General features: G+C 43.3%; 1 protein-coding gene across 4 annotated transcripts in view; it reads left to right on the top strand.

Moving 5' to 3' along the window:
- LOC121279178 (matrix metalloproteinase-16-like) overlaps positions 1-22,537 on the top strand; it is a 295,815-nt gene that overhangs the window by 232,979 nt on the left and 40,299 nt on the right. For all 4 annotated transcript variants that reach the window (XM_041190177.1, XM_041190175.1, XM_041190176.1 and 1 more), the window contains exon 7: positions 17,214-17,352. In XM_041190177.1, the coding sequence (XP_041046111.1) occupies positions 17,214-17,352 (139 nt within the window). The remainder of the gene's footprint in view (positions 1-17,213; positions 17,353-22,537) is intronic.

Genomic DNA, 22,537 nt, shown 5'->3' with positions numbered 1-22,537 from the left:
TTTATTCAAGAAACAGGTTCACAGCCTAAAGGCTGAATTACAGTATTACTCGTATCAAAAAATTCATCTATAGATTAAGTAATCAAATTAAAAACATGGAAACATGACAATAGTAATAAAAAATAGACAAACAAATTCAGCAGGTAAAAGTAAAGCGGTGGACGGAAATTAAAAACGAAATATTGAATTAAAATCATATTAAAATTACAATCCATTACATCATTCCTGCATTACAGGCACTGAAATGCCTATGAATTTCAGTACTTCATTGAACCATGTAAGGAATAGAGCTGCATCGATACCTTTCTGTCCTGGATCTTGTGGGATTGAATTTAGTTCAACCTTTGAGTTGACTTGATTGCCCTGGTCTGGGTAACCAGTTCTGAAATTGGGGAGATTGCATAATTGATTTTAAGGGGAACATTTCCTCGGGGAGGAAGTGTGGGAGCGGGCGCTGATGGCTGGCCTTCCGATCGGTGCCCCCTGTCAGTGGGGGGCGGGGGGGCGCTGCCATTTTACGTGGGTGGGCCAATTAAGGCCTGCCCAGCATGACGTCTGCCAGGAAGCTGTGCAAAGTGCTGCCTCAGGGAGATCGGCTCCGAATAAAATGTTGACAGAAAGATCATCAAAAAATTTCCCTGATATGTCCCCTCGTGTGACACTGTCACATGAGTTGGGATATATCCTTAACTTTTATTTAAACATTTGATAAACATTTAAAAGCCCTCATGAAACCTCAATCAGTCCGTGGATGAGGTTTCATGCTTTTTTCGAGGCCCGTCAGGACTCCCGGCCTGCCCACCAACCCTAAGGCTGGACGGGCAGGTCCATCAAACAAGTTAATTAGTTTGTTAATGGCCTTAATAGGCCGTTGACAGTTTGGTGGGTGCGCAGCCAATTCGGCTGCACGCCCTCAGAACTGAAAATCTAAATGACACGGTGATGTCGGCCCTGCCCCTGCTCGCCGACCAGAAAAACCTGCCCTTTATACAAATTTTAACTTCTCTTGTTTGTAGATTTTCAAATTTTGTGTCAGGAAGGGCATTATTGTGTGTGTGTGTGTGTGTGTGTGTACGTGTGTGTGTGTGAGGCCAGGGTGCCACACAGCCAAAGGAGATTTGACCAAGGACAGATATAGCCAGTGCAGATCAACAACAGACCATGGAGAGGGATTCTGAAAGGAATGAGGAACATTAGCATGAACATCCATTTTTTTTTAGTACACTGTCCACTTGGCCATCCCACTTCAAGTCAGCTTGAATGTGTACACCCAAGATTTTCAAGGCTTTTGCCTATGCCAGGGTGTAATTGCCTAACGTTGTGTCAAGGAATATGTGCCTATGTCTACCAAACTCTACTCACATGGCATTAAGCTTAGTAACATGTAAATGCATACCGTTTTCCCCACATCATTCATTGAGAGTGCTGAGTTTCCTGAAACTCACTGACTCCCTACGGCTTTGACTCCGTAACTGTCATATCATCCACGTGTTTTCAGTATTTGAGGCCAGAAGAAAAGAGCATCATTAATAAGGTTTAGGAAAAGAATTGGTCCTAGCCAGTTAAACAATTTTGGATAGGTAGCCACAGTACCTGACACACTGAGTGCGGTCAGAGAGGAAGTCAGCAATCCACTGGACAAGAATCTCATATACCCTTAACTTTATCAACTTCTTGGGCACAACTGTATGATCAACCCTGTCAAATGCCTTTGAAAAATCTGCTGTAGTTATGGTTGAGGTAGTTCACAGCTTATTAGTGTTTTAACAAAGAAAGTTCACAACATCAACCAGACAGTAAGTTGTCAATCTTCCAGCTCACTTACCAAACTGATGACAGTCAAGTAGAGGATCAATGTCTGTTGTAACGACCTTGTCATGAACTGCTCTGTAGTTTTTGAGAAGTGGTCTGTCAGGGCAATGAGATGTAGTTTCTCCAGTGTTGCTGTTTGTTGCTTCAGCAGTGGAACAATAATTGCTTGCTTCCGTTGACATGGAGCTACTCCTTCTGCAAAAGAAGCATTCAAGATATCACGTAATGGAGCACTAAACTCATAGGCAAAGACTCAGATAGGCTTGGCAGGAATTCCAACTGGAGCAACTGATTTTCCAGGTTTAACTCTCAGGTGCCCTTGGAAGACTTCCCATGGTTGGATCACAGGAGGTTTTCTGACTGATAAAAAATGTCAGTAATTGGGAAAAGTCCAGAGATGCCATATCAATATATCAGTGATTCAGATGAGGGAACCAAATGTAATATTTCCAAGTTTGCTGGCGACACAAAACTTGGTGGGAGTGTGAGCAATGGGGATGGTGTTAAGAGGCTTCAAGGCGATTAAGACAGGTGAGCAAATACATGGCAGATGCGGTATAACGTGGATAAGTATGAAGTTATCCATTTTGGTAGGAAAAACAGAATGGCAGAGTATTATTTAAATGGTCATAGATTGGGAAGTGTTGATATACGAAGGGACCTGGGTGTCTTTGTACACCAGTCACTGAAAGATAGCATGCAGGTGCAGCAAGCAGTTAGAAGGCAAATGGTATGTTGGCGAGAGGACTTGAGTACAGGAGTAAGGATGTCTTACTGCAGTCGTACAGGGCCTTGGTGAGACCACACCTGGTGTATTGTGTGCAGTTATGGTCTCCTTACCTCAGAAAAGACATACTTGCCATAATGGGAGTGCAGTGAGAGCTCACCAGACTGATTCCTGGGATGGCAGGATTGTTGTATGAGAAGAGATTGCGCCGGCTGGGCCTGTCTTCACTGGAGTTTAGAAGAATGAGAGGAGATCGTATTGAAACATATAAAATTCTGACAGGGATGGAAAGACTGGATGATGTTTTCTTTGTCTGAGAGGGCTCTAGAATAAGGCCACAGTCTGAGGGTACAGGGTGGCCCATTTTGAACTGAGTTGAGTAGAAACTTCTTCACTCAGAGGAAGATCCAGCAGAAAAAAAACAATTCGGACCTGTACTCTTATTTCCCAGTTTTTACTGGTTTTCCATTTTAAAGTATACAAGACCAGTTTCGACCAGTATTCTTATTTCCCAGTTTTTACTGTTTTTCCCTTTTCGGGATAAACCTATGGAATTCTCTAATGCAGAAGGCTGTGGAGGCCAAGTCATTGAATATATTTAAGAAGGAAATAGACAGATTTCTGGACTCTAAAGGTGTCAAGGGGTATGGGGAGAGAGCAGGAGTATGGTGTTGAGATAGAGGATCAGCCATGATCATATTGAATAACAGAGCAGGCCCAAAGGGCTAAATGATCTACTCTTGCTCCTATTTTCTATGTTCCTATGTTTCTATCGCCAACAACATTTGCGAAGTATTCATTAATTACATTGGTGATGGAGAGTGGCTAGGACTACTCCCCATTAGGAACTGCATTGATCTGAAAGGACTGAGAAGATGATGTCAGATGTCATGATGGAGGGAGCCATCTCCATTGTAGGGCTCAGGAGATGCAGGCGAACTTATCTCTTACCAGTTTTCCTCTGCTCCTGCTGCTTATGGGCAGCCTTGCCCTGCAGGAGAGAGAGCAGAACACAGTAATTGTGTTGCCCTGTACTCAGGGGATATGCCTACCACAGCTGAAAATTTCGAAGTTTAGTATGTTGATACCATGATGATGGATTATTCTTTTTCAACTGCATTATAGCCACAAGAAAAGTGTGCTTTTACATTTGCAGTGGCATGTCAGACCTTGTTACGATACTCCTTCTGCTACTAGGAGTCCCCGCTGTAGAAAAGTTTGTGACATGTGCGGATAAGAGGCTTCACCCTAGGGGTGATCTAAGCTTTATCATTTTGATGAATTCGAACACACCTAGAAGCGCTGTTCAATGTTGACAGCATGGAGATTGTAAAATGTGTCATATTTAGTAGAAACGGTAGAGGAATAGAGTACTTCGGGCCAAGAGTAAGAAGATCTGCAGCAGCCGAAAGCTTGGGAATCAGAGTCTCTGATCAGTCTCACGATGCACCTTATTAATATGTTGAAACATTGTCTAGATGGCAACTGGGGAGACCATAAGACACTTATGATCTCTATTACCAAAAGATCTCAATTTCTTTATAGGGTGGACACAAGTTGGTTAAAATCTTATCCAAAATGGCATTGTTTCTTGTAGGCTTATCTAGTAACTGTTGAAGAGCAATATTTCTACAAATCAGGTTTGACATTCATTTGATTGAAATGCCCTATATGCCAAATCCTTATTTTTGGTGGCCAGATCAAGTGTCGTTGACCATCCGAATGAGGTGCTCGATTACTTCAGATGCCTTACTGCAAATGGTGGGTGAGTACACAACAGCAACATAGTTTCCTGAGTCATCACTGGGCAAATGAGGTGGGGGTGGGGGGTGGGTGGTGGGGGTGGGGGGGCAGTGGCGCGGATGGACCCACACTACTTCAAGGTCTGCTGGAACTGTAGTGTTATTGAGTGAGGTTGGAATGAGTTCCTGTTTAGCTTATGTCAGCACATCCTTTCACCACCCTATCAAGCTGAGCAGCATTTTGAGAAGTGAAGAAACCCATCCACTGAAAAATAATCAGCTGATTCACTACTAAGCCAGGATTCACTGATGACACATAAGTCCACACAGTTAACTGTGCTGAGTTCAACAAAATTTGTTGTTCTGAGATTACATGTTTCCCATGAATTTTACTTGTCAGTTATCAGCTCAAGCCTGGATGTTGTCCAATTATTGCTGCTGTGGGAACAGATTGCTTCGTTATCTGAGGACTTGCAAATTGAACTGAACAGTATGCAATTGTCAGTGCAATTCCTATTTAGACCTTAAGATGGAGGGAAGGTCATTGATGAAGCAGCTGAAGATGGTTGGGCCAAGGACGCTACCCTGAGGAACTCCTGCAGTGATGTCCTGGGACTAAAATGATTGGCCTCAAAAAAACACACCATCTTCCTTAGGGCTAAGCATGACTGCGGATAGCGGAAAGTTTTCCCATTGATTCCCATTGCCTCAGTTTGACAAGAGTTCCTTGTTGCCACACTTGGTCAAATGCTGCCTTGATATCAGGGGTAGTCACTCACACCTCATCTCTGCAATTCAGCTCCTTTGTCCATGTTTGGACCAAGGCTGTAATGAGATCTGGAGCCGAGTAATCTTGGCAAAACTCAAACTGAGAGTGAGAGCTCAGGTATGAAAACAAAAAATGCTGGAAACACTCAGTAGGTGTGGCAGCTTCTGTGGAAAGAGTAACAGAATTCATAATTCTGATGAAACATCAGAGAGCCAAAACATTAATGTTAACAGTACTAGGAGGCTATGTATCGGGCATGGAAATACGTCGGGCGGAATTGTCCCAAATTGGCACTAAGTGCGGTAGCCGGAGGGTGAAACAATGTTTGACCTGCCAGCTAGGATGGCGGGTTTTCACACCGTATCGCCCCAAACCCGCTGTATTACTTATGCATCCCCAGGTAAGACATCGTTTCCATGGCGGGCAGGCTCTCATTCACTCGCCACGCCATCACCTCACCGCTTCATCATGCCAGGCGCCACATTTAAAATACAGCCTCGCTCAGTGCTTCCAGTCCAGGACTGCAGCAAAGAAGACGTGGCCCCCAAATGCAAGCAGACTGCAGCCCTTGAGTGCATTTTGGATGCCATGGAGGCCCGCTGTGATGTCCTCCACCCCCTGCTTTGGCAGGACGGGCAGCTACATTACCATTCCAGCTTGGTAGGCAATGGCAATGGTGATCAGCATCAACGTTGCACAGAAGAGGAATGGTCTCATCCATGCAGCCAGGGTATGGCAACCATCTCAGCACTCTAAACTCACACACTCAAATCCATCACATATTCACTGGCATCTCACTCACTACCAGCTCAAGGGACATCACCACCCATTCTCACACACACCCTCACATGTCCATCTGGCCTCATCTCTTCTGGAGACTGCATCCTCAGCCCTCACCGTCTTGAGACCACTTGCACAGATCAACATGTACCCCCACACCACCCTAGGATGCCCTCCTTCCCCAGTACAGCTCTCATCCTGCAGCCTCTTCCCTTGCCTGAGGCCACTTCTCCCCCTTCCCCAAGCAAGCCCTAGCCCTGCAGCCATTGAAAAGCCACCCACATATGACTGATTTGGTGGGTAGAGACCTAACTGTGAGCCTCCCTAAAATGATGTGGTGCACAAGGCAGGAACATGCCATCATCCTTAATATTTTCAGCAATGTCGGATGTCATGATGGAGGGAGCCATCTCCATTGTTGGGCTCAGGAGATGCAGGCGAACCTATCTCTTACCAGTTTTCCTCTGCTCCTGCTCCTTATGGGCAGCCTTGCCCTGCAGGAGAGAGAGCAGAACACAGTAATTGTGTTGCCCTGTATTCGGGGGATATGCCTACCACAGCTGAAAATTTCGAAGTATGTGTAAGCTGCAGGATCTGGGCATGAGGCTGACACCATTGCAATGAATGAGATGAGCGAGGGTGGGTTGGAGTATCTGGATGGTAGACCTGAGTCCTGACTGCCAGAGATTATTGATGGTTGAGTGATGGGGATCTGGTGAGCAGTGTGAGGGGTTGGTGGTGTGGTAGGTAAGAAGTGCCTTGTGACTTTGTTGATCTGCATGAGGACATTAAACTTCTTGTGGCGCTGCTGCCAAATCCTCAGTGCCAAATTCATTTTATTGACCTCCATGGCCACCTGTTACCATTGCCTTTAGAGAGTGGTCCTTGATGATGGCCTCCTGTGCCCCCCATTCATAGAAACATTGTGTTTCTCTCCTTGTCACCCTTTGCCACCAAGACCTCTAGCACGATATCTATGACCTTGGAGCCCTCTCTTACCTGATTCTTCATTTCTGATGTTCCGACATGTAACCAGTGCCAGTACTGGCAGTCAGCAGCAAGTTCCTTTCACTGAATGTAGCTCCCCTTTAAAAGGAATAGGCTGCCTTTAAGAGGAGCAGGCTGTCTGCACTACATGCAATCATCCCTGTGCTATGCGCTCAGGTAGCCAGCTATGCAGGTCCCTCTCAGACCAACACTACAATCAGATAGGGCAGAATTTTTTCCTTGGTGGGCGTGCAGGCCCCACTGGCTAGGCGGCGGGCGGACAGCCGACCCCGCCACTGAAACGGGGCCCGCTGCCATTTTGAGTGGGCGGGCCAATTAAGGCCTGCCCAGCGGCCTGCCCGACAGGAAAGGCTATGCACTTCCTGTGCGGGGGGTGGGGTGGGATTCCCCATCTGTCAAAGTGCGCTCTTTCGTTCCTGCCTTCATGAGGCCTTTGAACCTTTGGGGCCACTGTCTCTACGTTGGAGGGACCACACTCCTACTTCTCGCTTCCTCTGCCACTTCCTTCTGTGCCTGCTTGGTTTGAGAGGTTGGTCTCTTTGTTCCACGCTTTGAAAACAGATCACACATCTTTAAACCCTCAGATCTCACACTCGGACCTCCAGGTGCTATGACATGGCAAATGATGTGTGCCCGGCAGACTAAATCCACGAGGGAAACTTGGTTGCGCTATCACAATGGTTTTGCAACTTGTATTTATTATCAGATGTGTGCACTAAATTCAGAAGTAACAAGTCTACCAAGAACTTCAGAGATTTATAAAAATTAAAATTAAAATATTTATTAACAGAATAAAAGATGCCAAGCTCATACATAAGACTACAATTACTACCATAATAACTCTAAAATCCCCAATTAACCTGACTCCCAGTTATACTCCGTTTAAGGTAACAGCCTGAAATAAATTTTAGATTTAAAGCAGACTCAGCAAGTTAACACAATACCCTGGACAGTGGAATTCTAAATGGCTTTTCCCCAGCTCCAGCTTCATAAGACAGCAGACTTGTGCACAAATGCTGGAGGCTTCATTAAGGCTATTTCACACACTCCTTTTCATTCTCCTTTATATATGTTTCTCTCTTTTTAATATGTAAATTCTATTGCTTCATATGTCTTTGAAACTGTATCTTCCTCACAATATAAAAGTTTTCAGTGCACCAATATTGCTAGTAACCTTTGGGAAATTAAACACATTTCATAGCCTTGCTTATCTGGCTGGTTGTAAACAGGCAAAAATCCCTTTGAAATCCAAATATCCCTTTATTTATCTAAAAATGCAAATTCCCTTCACACCTTACATGCTAAGCCAGCATCCATGCTTACTCATTAGCATGTCATATAAACATAGAAACTAGGAGCAAGAGTAGGCCATTCAGCCCTTCGAACCTGCTCCGCCATTCAATATGATCATGGTTGATCCTCTGTCTCAACGCCATATTCCCGCTTTCTCTCCATGCGCCTTGATGCCCCTAATATCCAAAATATTATCAATTCAGTTCTTGAATATACTCAGTTACCCAGCCTCCACAGCCTTCTGTGGCAGAGAATTCCATAGGTTGACCACCTTCTAAGTGAAGAAATGTTTCCTCATCTCAGTTCTAAATGGCCTGCCCCGTATCCTGAGTCTGTGGCCCCTGGTTCAAGATTTCCCTACCAGGGGAAACATCCTCCCTGCATCCAGTCTGTCTAGCCTTGTTAGAAGTTTATATGTTCAATCAGATCCCCTCTCATTCTTCTAAACACTAGTGAATACAGGCCCAGTCGAACCAACCTCTCCTCATACGACAGTCCTGCCATCCCCGGTATCAGCCTAGTGAACCTTCACTACACTCCCTCTATGGAAAATATATCCTTTCTTAGGTAGGGAGACCAAAACGGCACGCAATACTCCAGGTGCAGTCTAACCAAGGCCCTTTATAACTGCAGTAAGACATCCTTACTTCTGAACCCAATTCCCCTTGCAATGAAAGCCAACATACCATTTGCCTTCCTAATTGCTTGCTGCACCTGCCTGTTTATTTTCATTGACTGGTGTATAAGGACACCCAGATCCCTTTGTACATCCGCATTTCCCTATATATCACTATTTAAATACTCTGCCTTTCTGTTTTCACACCAAAATGTATAATTTCACATTTATCCACGTTATACTGCATCTGCAATGTGTTTGCCTGCACATACAACTTGTCTAAATCACCCTGAAGCCTCCTTACATCCTCCTCACAACTCACAACTCCACCCAGTTTTGGGTCATCAGCAAACTTGGAAATATTGCATTTGGTTCCCTCATCCATATATGGTTCCCTCATATCGTGAATAGCTGGGGCCCAAGCACAGATCCCTGCAGTACACCACTAGTCTCTGCCTGCTGCATGGAAAAAGACCCATTTATTCCCACTCTCAGTTTCCTGTCTGTCAACTAACTCTCCATGCCAGTATATTACCCCCAATCCCATGTGCTTTAATTTTGTCCACCAGCTTCTTATTTGGGACCTTATCAAAAGCCTTCTTGAAATCCAAATACACCACATCCACTGGTTCCCCCTTATCTATTCTACTAGTTACATCCTCAAAAAACCCCAGTAGATTAGTTAAACATGATTTCCCTTTCATAAACCCATGCTGACTTTGTCTAATCTAATGCTTTCCAAGTGTTCTGTATCCAATGCATCCAATATTTCCATGGCAACTTCCTTTAGTACTCTGGAATGTAGATTATCAGGCCCTGGGGTCAAGAACCTAGCTTCTTTTGATGATTTAAACTTGCAGTCTACTTCACTCCAAATGTAATTAAATCACACACAGACATACCCAACTATACTTATCCCCATGAATCTACTTCACAATAAACCAGAAAAATATTATGAAAATTATTACCTCCGAAGAAGAGTCATAAGGATTCGAAACGTTAACGCTGTTTTTTTTTTCTCTCCACAGCTGCTGTTATACCTGCTGAGTTTTAACAACATTTTCTGTTTTTGTCTCCTTTCTACTTCTATGGTTCCTGAAGCTTCAGTAAACAATGTACTGTTCACCCATTCTGAGGTCTAAAGGGTTCCTTTAACTAGAAACACTTCATTTGACGGATGGCAGAGTGCCATTGCACCTGCCCTCTGTGTTTGGTCAGGAAACCCGAAAGCAAGTTGCTAATACTATAGCTGAGCTAAAGAGCCATGACAAAGTCTTTTTCATTTACAAACAGGTTCCCAACCCCCTACCAGTACCTCCTGCTATGTGCAGTCTGTTAGGTTAAGATTCCACCTAGTGTCTTAATTTTATTTTGCTTTCATATCAAACCTTTTATTTTGTATTTTACTTTTGTTCTTTTTCTAATTTAGCTTGAATTCATTCAGCCGAAAGAATCGAACAGGGATTGCCAACCAGTTTCTGTCTGTTCGTCTGCTGTTCAGCATATGCAAAGTTTTTTGAGAACCTGGCATTAAACAGCAAGTCCTTTAAGGAATTGTAAATAAAATGCATGACTAGCTACCGGATATTTTTGTACATCAGTGTAACAGTACTGTCAGTACAGTCAAATTGCATCAAGTGTTAGAACAGTGTATAAACTGTGCCCTCGCTACTATGTTTACACCTTTTGGATTATAGTAGAGTCATTTATGTAATAACAAAACATTTTGATGTTTACTAACAGAATGAATGAACAGATGCAATTTATAATCTGAATATTTATTTTAATTCCACTCCAACTTGCATTCTGTGTAGGAAATATTATGAAAGACATTCTTTTAGTTGCTTAGAGATTACAAAGGCACCTGGCATCAGTATCTGGTTTCATAACACAAAGGTGGCAAACTTTGTAAGATTATGAATTATTTACAGAATTAGGCAGTACAAGATTTTCTGCGTATCAGATTTTCAGAACCCTTGCACTGAGAAGAGAACTGACATTGCCATATTAAGTTTTCTTCATGTCATCAAGTGATGAGGGAGAAGTCCATTGTAATCAGTTAAAAAGCCACTGCCATTTTGCTATACTGCATAAGGTCTTCTATAACATTGAGGAAAACTGTCTTTTACAGTTATTTGAAATTTTTGTGTTTCATCAGTTAGCCAGCGAAGTTGTCGAAAGCAATAAATAAAGTGAAACGGTTCACCAACTGCATATCCTCGGGGTCTTGGAAAAATTTTCTTGAATAAAGGCTGACACAATTGAACACTTTACTGTTGACAAAAGAGCAAAATCATAAAAGCCAGTTATTCTCACACTAATAAATTTGAAAGTGAGTAAACTCTCATCACGCTAAGACATTGTCAACTATCCTCAGTTCGAGGATGTACTGCAGTGAGACCTGGACTGTATATCAACAACACAAAGGAGTGCTAGAGAAATTCCATCAGCAATGCTTCTGCTGCATTTTTTTTTATTCATTCCCTGGATGTGGGCTTCGCTGGCTGGGCCAGCATTTATTGCTCATCCCTTGAGAATGTGGTGGTGAGCTGCCTTCTTGAACCGCTGCAGTCCATGTGGTGTAGGTACACCCATAGTGCAGTTAGGAAGGGAGTTCCAGGATTTTGACTCAGTGACGGTGAAGGAACGGCGAAATATTTCCAAGGCAGTATGGTGAGTGACTTGGGGGGGGGTGATCTTCCAGGTGGTTGTGCTCCCATGTGTCTGCTGCCTTTGTTCTTATTGATGGTAGTGGTCGTGGGAGGTGCTGTCTAGGGAGCCTTGGTGAATTCCTGCAGTGCATCTTGTAGATGGTACACACTGCTGCTACTGTGCATTGGTGGTAGAAGAAGTGAATGTTTGTGGATGTTGTGCCAATCAAGCGGGCTACTTTGTCCTAGGTGGTGTCAAGCTTCTTGAGTTTTGCAGGAGCTGCACTCATCCAGGCAAATGGGGAGTATCCAATCACACTCCTGACTTGTCACTTGTAGATGGTGGACAAGCTTTGGGGAGTCAGGAGGCGAGTAACTCATCACACAGTTCATAGACTCTGACCTGCTCTTGTATCCACAGTGTTTATATGGCTAGTCCAGTTCAGTTTCTGGTCAATGGTAACCCCCAGGATGTTGATAGCGGGGGATTCAGTGATGGTAATGCCATTGAACATCAAGGAGCGATGGTTGGATTCTCTCTTGATGGAGTTGATCATTGCCTGACACTTGTGTGGCGTGAATGTTACTTCACAGTTGTCAGCCTAAGCCTGGATATTGTCCAGGTCTTACTGCATTTGGACATTGACTACTTCAGTATTTGAGGAGTCGCAAATGGTGTTGAAAATTGTGCAATCATAAGCAAAGATCCCCACTTCTGACCTTATGATGGAAGGAAAGTCATTAATGAAGCAGCTGGAGATACTTCTGTCGTGATGCCCTGGAACTGAGAAGATTGACCTCCAACAACCATCTTCTTTTGTGCTAGGTATGACTCCAACCAGCGAAGAGTTTTACCCCTGATTTCCATTGACTCCAGTTTTGTTAGGGTTCCTTGATGCCACACTCTGTCAAATGCTGCCTTGGTGGCAGTCACTCTCACCTCACCTCGGGAGTTCGGCTCTTTTGTCCATGTTTGAACCAAGGCTGCAATGAGGTCAGGAGCTGAGTGGACCTGGCAGAACCCAAACTGGGCATCAGTGAGCAGGTTATTGCTAAGCAAATGCCACCTGATAGCACTTTTGATGACCTCTTCCATCACTTTACTGATGATCAAGAATAGACTGATGGGGCGGTAATTGGCTGGGTCGGAATTGTCCAGCTTTTTGTGTACAGGACATACCTGGGCAATTTTCTACTTAGTCAGGTAGATGCCAGTGGTGTATTTGTACTGGAACAGCTTGGCTAGGAGTGTGGCAAGTTCTGGTACACAAGTCCTCAGTACTATTGTCGGAATATTGTCAGGGCCCATAGCCTTTGCAGTATCCAGTGCCGTCAGTCGTTTCTTGATATCATGTGGAGTGAATTGAATTGGCAAAGGCTGACATCTGTGATGCTGGGGACCTCCAGAAAAGGCCGATTTGGATCATCCATTCGGCATTTCTGGCTGAAGATTGTTGCAGATATTGTAAATGCATCCTTCAGATTCAATAAGAGGATCATTGAACAAATGCTAGTGTCCTTCTTGAAGCCGGCTCCACAAGCATTCAGGCAAAACTCCTGCAAAGTCAATTTTGATGGGCTGGTCACTGTGTCCAGATGGCCGAAGACCTTTTCCCCTGACAGGCCCTGTTTTCCCAACTCTCAAATGGCCAGTGTTCCAGAGAAGAACAAAGAAAACACTTCAAAGACTCTCTGAAGCTCTCATTGAAACACAGCAACATTGATATTAATGATAGGTTGGAGCTTGCTACCAGTTGTTCAGAATGGAGTACAGGAATGTGGTGACAACAATTGTTCTGCACACTAGGACTTTTGTTGTCATGAGGTCTCTGTTGTCAAACACTCACTGCTGCAGTTTGCAGAAGGCTGAGCTAGCGCAGCTTAACCGATGTTGGTTCTCCGCATCAGTGATGGCCTTTTGAAAGAGGTGGCTGCCAATGTATGGGAAGTGCTCAACATTTCCCAGAGTCTCTCTTTCAACATATAAGAGAGGTGAAATATTTGGCTGACCAAATGTCGATGAAGTTTGAGTTTTGGTTTGGCAACATTCAAGGAGAGGCTGAGTTTCTTGTATGTAGAATTGAATAGTGACATGCAAACCTGGTGCAGAGTGGCAAAAGTCATTCACAAACTGTAGAACATGTATGTCTATGTTAGAAACATAGGAACATAGAATCAGGAGTAAGCCATTTGGCCCTTCAAGCCTGGTCCACCATTCAATAAGATCATGGTTAATCTGGTTGTGGTCTCAGCTCCACTTTCCTGTCTGCACCCCAACCAAAATGTGTCTAACTTTGCCTTGAACAAATTCAATGACCCAGCTTCCACTTTCTAAGGGAGAGAATTCCACATACCAGTGACCCTTTGGAAAAAAAAATCTCCTTATCTTTGTCTTAAAAGGAAGACCTCTTATTTTCAAACTATGTCCCCTAGTTTTGGTTTCCTCCACAAGAGGAAACATCCTCTGGGTATCCACCTTAACAACTCCCCTCAGGATCTGATATATTTTAATAAGATCACCTTTCATTCTTCTAAAGTCTAGTGAGTAAAGGCGTGTTCAACTTTTCTTCATAAGACAACCCTTACTCCAGATATGGTCTCACCAAGGCACTATACAACTGCAGTAAAACTTCCCTACCTTTAAATTCGAATTCCCTTGCAACATATGCTAACATTCCATTGGCCTTTCTAATCACTTGCTGTAGTGTTACCTGCACACTAACTTGTTGTGATTCATGTACCAGGACATCTAGATCCCTTTGTACCACTGAGTTTTGCAATCTTTCTCCGTTTAAATAGTATACCGCTTTTCTATTCTTCCTGCCAAAGTGAACAAGTTCACATTTACCAACGTTACACTTCATCTGCCAAATTTTTGCCCACCCACTTAACCTTTCTATATCCCCTTGCAGACTGGGCAGGATTTTCCAGCACCCCAGCCACCACCACCCCCCCTGGCTCCACCTGGGCAGGTTCCCCCACGATGGGGCTGGTAATCCATTGAAATCTCCATTCACATTGGCAGGACCGGAAGATCCCTCCAGCATGAGGGGTTGGAAAATCAGGCCTCCATCTCCACTTGATATATATTTTCCTACCTAGCTTGGTGTCGTCGGCAAATTTAGCTACCATACATTCCATCCCTTCATCCAAGTCATTGGTATAGGTTGTAAATAGTTGAGGACCCAGCACTGATTTCTGTGGCACTCCACCAATTACAGTCTGTCAATCTGAAAAGGACCCATTTATCCCTACTGTCTGCTTCCTGTTAGCAAACTTTTTACATGCTAATATGTTACCCCCTATATCACGTGGTCAGTTTAGTTCTGGCATGGAGGCAAATGAGCTTAAAGAGCTTTTCAACTAGGCAGTACTTATCACTGACATCAGAAGCAGTTGATCTATGATTCCTGAATTCGGGGGCGGGGGGTGGGAGGGGGGGGGGTGCTGGGGGGTTCTTTTTCCTCCCAAATCTGTAGGATAAGTCCATGATAACTTGATGCGAGCAAAGCCCCCCAGCTTTAAAGACCTCAGCTGGAATACAATCAGGGCCACAGGCTTTGTTGATTTTAATCTCTTTCACTGAATGTTGCAGTTGTTCATTGGTGATTTATCCATGGATTCTACCACAGAATACTGGGGGTAGCCTGGAGAATGTCAGCTGGCACAGTGGATTCTCGGTTGTTCAAAATGTTCTTTCCAGCATTGATGGATGGCATTGCTTTCCTTAAGAAGAGAAATACCATCCTATGAATGAAGGGGATTTTCTCCATTTGATTTTGGTCTATAGATGGGCCTAGTGGCTTCAAAATAGCTTTGCATGTCATGATGTTGGATCTCTCGGACTTTCTCTTCCCACCTCACGTCCTTTATCTTCCGGATTTGACTTTGGATGTTAGCCTTGAACTGCTAGAATGCTGCCTTCATGAGCTGTGACCTTGGGTTGTTCTGCCGGGCAATGAAGGGTACTCATTTTTGTTCGAGGAGTTCACATATCTCAGCACCGTTTTCGCCGAACTAGACCTGGTGTTGACAATGCTCATACCCAACGGTCTGGGCACTGGAATCTAGTACAGATGCCATTACTTGATCTCACTGTTCTGGAATTGAGTTGAATGTGTGAAGATTTTCCAGATTGGTTGTGAGCTGCACTTGGAATTCTTCTCTTCAGCCGGACTGCTTAAGGGTTGAGACCTATGGGCAGGAATGCTGTCCTCAACCTTCCCAGCCCCTGACTTAATCAGACGGAGTCAAGAAGGCATTGGACACTCCAGGCACCTCTCCCCCAGCCCACCCTCCCAATTCCATGCCCCTCCTCCACCTCCTAGCCTGCTCCCATGGGTTGCATTTAATTCCATCCATCATATACATAACATCAATTGAAGCAGCATTATGTCAGCAAATATTCCTCCCATTGTGTTTGTTGAGCTTGCTCAATTCCACAATGAAGAAACTGGGTTTATGTGCATCATTAAATAACTTTGATAGTGGCTACTGAGATGCTGATTTCCCAGCCCTTCCTGCCCTCCTCGTTGAGGGATGCTCCGTGGTATTGATAGTCTTATGGTGGATAAAAATAAGAGAGTTAATATATATTATTGAATAGAAAGAACTTGAGCTTATTAGAACTCCTTAACAAATCTGCAAAAGCTTTTTTGAGAGATTTGTAGCAATACAAATTCTAACTCATGAAGGACTGTGAGGAGCATGATAAAATCATCACTTATAGTAATAAAATAATGCTGCAAGGCCATGTGATCTTTGTAGAGCAAATGAGTAAATTAGTTGTCAAACTCCATATTAACCTTTAATGACCAAATTTGATAGTAGGAAGCAGTTGGTATTCTTTTGTGAATATAGCTTCTGCATGAAAATTATAGAAATATCTCAGTTAAGAAATATTCAAAATTCTGTCATCAATTCATAAAACTAAAGGGGAAAATTTTGACTTTGGATTGACAGTGTAAAATTGGAACGTTAATTGAAATAAAACTCAGAAGAAATATATAATGTGGGACTGAATCCACAATACATGTTTTTACCTTATCACCCAAAGTCAAAATTGAAGTATTGAAATGCAGCAATTTGAACATAAATCCCTTCTCAGTGTTTTCTAATCAGCATGAGCCTTACTTGTGGGGCTTTTCAATGCCAAGAGATTTTAAGGCACAAAATTACAGTTCAGTAGTTGTGATTTGTCGACAGAGCTTCAACTTATGTTTACACAATTGACACAATTGTTGGCATATTTTTTATAAGGATTCTTAACAAAACAATATTCTGTCACAGTGAAAAAGAACAGAAATGGTAGGAACATCCAAAAAGACAGTACCTCCAAAGAGTAAAGGCAGGTTAACTTTTCAAGCCTAACCCCCTAACCTGAAATGAAAACTGAAGGACAGTCAAGTATTTTAATAGGATTGGTGGAAGGGAGAAAGGAGGAGAAAAAAGAGATATTCTGAGTTCTGCTGAAAGTTCATCGACCTGAAACATTACCTTCCATTTCTGTCTCTCCACAGTTGCAAGCCAGACCAGCACTTTCAGTTTTCATCTGAAAGATATTCTGTGCCCAGAAAGAAGCTAATATGTTAAATAACTTGCAAGTTCTTTAATAGAAAACTGTGTTTCAAGCATTTCCTGTTCTTCGGGTAATGTTAACCTAACCTGTCCCAGCAGCAAGCTGATGGGATTGTTTAGACCACTCAATAAACATCCCATCCAGTTTTATTTTCCATGTGTAAATGTACACAGATGTAAACAGTGTACAAAAATGCCAAAGAAAAACAAATTTAACCAGTGAACTGTCTAATTGCAGGACCATTGGTTTTGGCGTGTTCGGAACAATAAAGTTTTGGATGGTTACCCCATGCAAATTGCTTATTTCTGGAGGGGTTTGCCTTCAAATATTGATGCAGTCTATGAAAGGCCTGATGGGAAGTTTGTGTTTTTTAAAGGTAAGTGTGAATTTTTGTCACCAGAGCAAAAAATAATTCTGTTGTCCACAATGAAGAGAAACTGTTTTTTTCTAAATTGTGCAGACTCTAGGAAGATTTTCCTATTTTGTATCAGTTTAGCATTTAATTTTATGTAAATCCCATTTTAACAGTTTATGTAGTGACGAAAGTTAAACTTTAATATGGTAAACATAATTCATTTAGCAAATGTCCTGATCTGAATTTGTATTAGGTTTGGCCTGTCATCGTAAAAGATGATCATTTACAGGTGTATGACAAAATGTATTTATAAATCAAATAGACTGCAGCCAGGTGATTGATTGCTAGAAGTTGGAATTTATCAAACTATTGATTCTTTGTGTTTTCCTTTGTTGCTGCTTCCAAAACTTATTTCTATTCACAACTGAACCTGACGTAAAACTGATGGACTGCATCGCTTTCTTGAGTGCTGCACGATACAATCAGGAAAAGCGATGAGTTTTTTTTATCATTTGTTTCACTGGCTTAATGCATGAAGTAAGATGATATCATGCAACACACCTGTCTTTCACATAAGACATTAAATTAAGATCTGTTCTCTGAGTTGCATGGACTGCAGAAGTTCAAGGAGGCAGCTCGCCACCACCTTCTCAAGGGCAACTAGGGATGGGCAATAAATGCTGGCCTAGTCAGCGAAGCCCACATCTCATGAATTAATTTTAAAAAGGTGGAGATAAAAGACTTCACAAGGCTATTCAGAGAAGATGCTGATGTTCTGTCATTTTTGTAGCCAAGTCTTATTTCCATGAATTCAGGAACCTGAAAGCGTGAAAAGTGTTTCAATCTGGCAGCAGGAAATCTCCACTGCAGACAATTGTGAAGGACCTACAGTGATCCCTTTAAGGGTGGGGGGAGGATGTGTGGAAGCACCAGAAGCCAAAAGAATCACCACTTTGAGGAGCAGGCAAAATTTTTGCAAAGCATATAGCAGCAAAGACTTTAAGGGCTGGATTTTTGCCACTGAGGCATGAAGCTCGAGTTGGTAAATCTCCCGATTCAATTTTCTGCTCCAGGGAAGAGGCAGTGTGATTGAGTCGGGCCCCCCACCTCTGGAGGCAGTTTGGAGGCTGCCACAGAGGAGGGTGAGTGCCAAATGAGGCTGGTTAAAAAGTCCACCTATGCAGTTCTCTGTGATTTTGGCCCATTTGTTAGGCCCTTTGGCCCTCACCCCTCACTCCCATCTACCCCACATGCTCCCTCATAGACTCCATTCCACTTCCATTGGTTTTGGTGTGTTTAGAACAATAATATTTTGGATGGTTACCCATGAAAATTGCTAATTTCTGGAGGGGTTTGCCTTCAAACATTGATGCAGTCTATGAACGGCCTGATGGGAAGCTCCCTCCTCCATCCCCACCCCCTTTCCGTTTCTTCCCCCTCTCTTTTGTTTTTTCCAATTATTTATAAAGATTTTTCTTTTCCTACCTATTTCCATTGTTTTTAAATGTATACCTTTTATGCCCTGTTAGTCTTATTCCACCCCACCCCCACTAGACCTGTACCTTGTGTGTCCTGCCATCCATTCTTAATTAGCACATTCATTTAGATAATATCACCACCTTCAACACCTCTTTGTTCTTTTGTCAGTGACATATTTTGTTATCTCCTTCTATCACTGCTTGCTTGTCCCTACAAACCGCACCCCCCACCACTTCTCTCCACCCCGCCCCCCCACCTTAAACCAGCTTATATTTCACCCTTCTCCTAATTTTACTCAGTTCTGTTGAAGGGTCATGAGGACTAGAAACGTCAACCTTTTTCTTCGCCGATGCTGCCAGACCTGCTGAGTTTTTCCAGGTAATTCTGTTTTTGTTTCTGATGGGAAGCTTGTGTTTTTTAAAGGTAGGTGTGAATTATTGTCACAAGAGCAAAAAAAAATTGTGCTGTCCACAATGAAAAGAAACTGTTCCTTTCTAAATTGTGCAGACTCTAGGAAGGTTTTTCTATTTTGTATCAGTTTGGTCCTCCCATGCCATCTCCATTCCCCCTCATACCCTCCATGTCACCTCCATGCCCCTAATACTACCCGGCTCATGCGACCTCCATAGCCACTCACCCAGTATCCACTATGGGCAGACTTCAGGAGCCATGTGGAGATGGAAAAAAAATAAATGTCTAACACCCTAAGAGAGCTCAGACTCATACATACTTGATACTGGAAAAAGATATAATTCATTAAACCCAATCAAAGATTTTAAATCCACTCAACCGGTAAACCTATTATAAAAGCAAACAAAGTTCTATTCACTAACTACATAAAAACAGCTAATCCTTTAACACCCTCTTAAAATGCCAGTCAAAATATGAGCTCTGCTTCCTGGTTTTGAAGCTTTTGAAACTTAGCCAATGTTATGGTCCCCTGCTGAGGTTACCACTGGGCAAGCCTGATCCCAGGGTGGAACCCAACTTGATAAATCTTAACTTTTATTTGTTTGTTTAGATGCATGGGGCAGAAGTTTCCTCCTGTCGGGGGGGTTGTGTGGGGGTGGGCAGGAGCGAGCCCGATCCCGATCAGCGCCCCCGATTGGGTGCGCGCCGTCATTTTACGTGTTGGCCCGCCCAGCGTGACGCACACCCAGAAGCACTCCCTGTGCGGGTGGAGGGGATTCCCTGAGCCAGGGCATGCGTGCGAAAGAGCGCAGAAATCCTCAAGGAGATTAGTTTAAGCTTTGAAAAATGTAACTAAGGTAAAAATAAATTTTAAGAGCATGTCCCCTCATGTGAAACTGTCACGTGAGCTGGGACATGTCCATTAACTTTTTCAAAAAATTTTATGTAATTAATGAACCCACAGGCGGGATGAGGTCTCATGAAAAATGCGAAGGCCGCCTTGGCTCTTCTCCTGCCGCCAACCTTAAGGTTGGATGGGCAGCGTTCTTAGCAGCTTTAATTACTTTGTTAATGGCCTTAATAGGCCTTTGACAGTTCAGCAGGCATGCAGTCAACTCTGGTGCGGACCCGCCAAACTGACAATCTAAATGACATGCGGTGACGTCGGGACACCCGCCCGATGTCACCGTGCGTCATTTTATGCATCGGCAAGCGGGCCCCAGCCCTGCTAGCCAACGGGAAAATTCTTCCCATGGAGAGGGGCTACTGAACATAGTCACCGCAGTCAGCTAATGAACTTTTAATAAAAGGATAAAACATTTATTAACAAGAAAAAAATGAACCATATTACAATAGTCCTTCACCCGCAACTATACCTTTACAGGTATATACAGATTTTTTAAGGATAACAAGTTACAAAAGCTATCTTATACTTTAATGTCAACTGTCAATGTAAACCAATTGGCAACCAGTGTTCAGATACACCACACTCTGAAACCAATGATTGACAGATGCCACCTCAACCAGATGCTATGGATCTCTCCTCAACTGACCCCAGATGCTTGTTACACTATGTGCGAACCAGTCTCACTGAACTCTATCTTTCACACAAGAGTTTCCAATCTCCTTTCTCCAAGAACTTGGTTGGAATCTTCTCCCAAACAGGCACTTTCTCTCAGACACCTTCCACAAGGATCCACCTCCAGGGTTTCTAAACCCCCTTCCTATGTTCCTCTCCCTTGGATCACCACATGCATTCAAGCTTTCTTCCATGCACTCTCTCTCACCAACTCAGCTGTCAACAGTACATCACTGCTTTGCATGCCCATAGCAAAGAGTTACAGAACTTCAGTTGCCTCTTTGGATCATCTGACTTCTCACAAGTCTTTATCTCACTTTAACTCTGCTTCCTGCAACTTGAAGCTTGGAGCCTTTCTTTCTGCCCCTCACTCTTAACTTCACTTACCAGGGCCTTTTCCAAATTCCTATCTTTCCTTTGACTAGAAGGTCTTCTTGGGCCTTTTTTCTGTTCTGTTCCCCTGGATTCTTGGGGACTTTCTTCTTTAGTTTGGGACTGGCTATCTGCCCCTCCTAGGTTGCTTCTACCTGGCAGTTGTCTTCAAAACTCTTGTGTGTGTGTCTGTGGGAGGGACCTCCTCTCTGGACCCTGTTGCTAGGCAACAGCCCAGTTTTTCTACTCTTGTGTTTGCTTAACTTCTTTTACGGTCATAAACTCTCATTAGGAATGCAGGCACCTTTTAAAGTGAACCTAAAACTCAACTTGACCTTTTCTTAACACACAGATACAGAAATACAAATCAAACTTAAACATTAAAGCTAAAACGCATTCCAAACACCAACATATACCAATATAACTTACTTAAACTAGCTCTATTTCCTAACACCAATCATTCATAATGAATTTAGCTGTAATAACAGCCCTTGGGAAATGACAACAATGAGGTCTGTTGAAACTGCAAGAATAGATGACATCAGGGTAGGAGTGTGAGAGGCATGAAGGATCATGTAAGGGACCCACTGACCGGACCCATAATAGGCGCTGGTCCATAGCTAGCCTCTCCAGGATGATGGTCAGGCAGCTGTGGCGTTTCCTAAATTACACCAGAAATCTGTCAATGTGCCCTAGCAACGGGCACTTGCTTTTCCACTGTAACTGACAAGCTGCAGCCTGTTTTTTTCTAATATTTTTTAAAGGGCTGGGGATTTAAATAGCTTCAAATCGTGGCACTTAAGCAGACTTCATGCAAGTCACAAGACCTGTGCCTCCTTAATAATTCGTGACTCCTAAATTGCGGCTGAAGGCACTTGGAACACTGAAGATGTGTTCTGTTTGAACTCAGCATTAATTTCAAATGGCTCTGCTGAGTTCAGGTTTCCTGCCTGTGTGTTTCACAACTGGCCCCCTTCCCCCACTGGCAAAAATAGGATTGGCCAGAAATTGGGTGTTGGCTTCCGCATTGGGTCCCACCTGTCATTTTTACCGGCTTCCTGAGTCATCCCGAATCCGCAAAAATCTGACCCTAAATTCTGAAGGCTTTTATCATTAAATTAAATAAGTGATGAGGGGAAGTGGGGGAAGGCATACCTACATCTGGCTTTCCTTGATGATGACAGCTTTAATGGCCATTCAAAATTGCTAATCCCTAGTACTCCGGGATGAAAAGAGCAAGATGGGAGGAGCAAGATGGAGTGGTGAAGAGATGGCTTCTCAAACTATATAATTTGATCCTTATTAATCGATAGTTCTTACCTGCTTCTGCCAGGAACTCCAGTCATCCAGATCAAAATCAACCCA

This window comes from Carcharodon carcharias, chromosome 6, assembly GCF_017639515.1.
Source record: "Carcharodon carcharias isolate sCarCar2 chromosome 6, sCarCar2.pri, whole genome shotgun sequence".
NCBI classification, from domain to species: domain Eukaryota; kingdom Metazoa; phylum Chordata; class Chondrichthyes; order Lamniformes; family Lamnidae; genus Carcharodon; species Carcharodon carcharias.
Note: the sequence above shows the minus strand (reverse complement) of the source record. Positions and strands in the feature narration are given on the sequence as shown.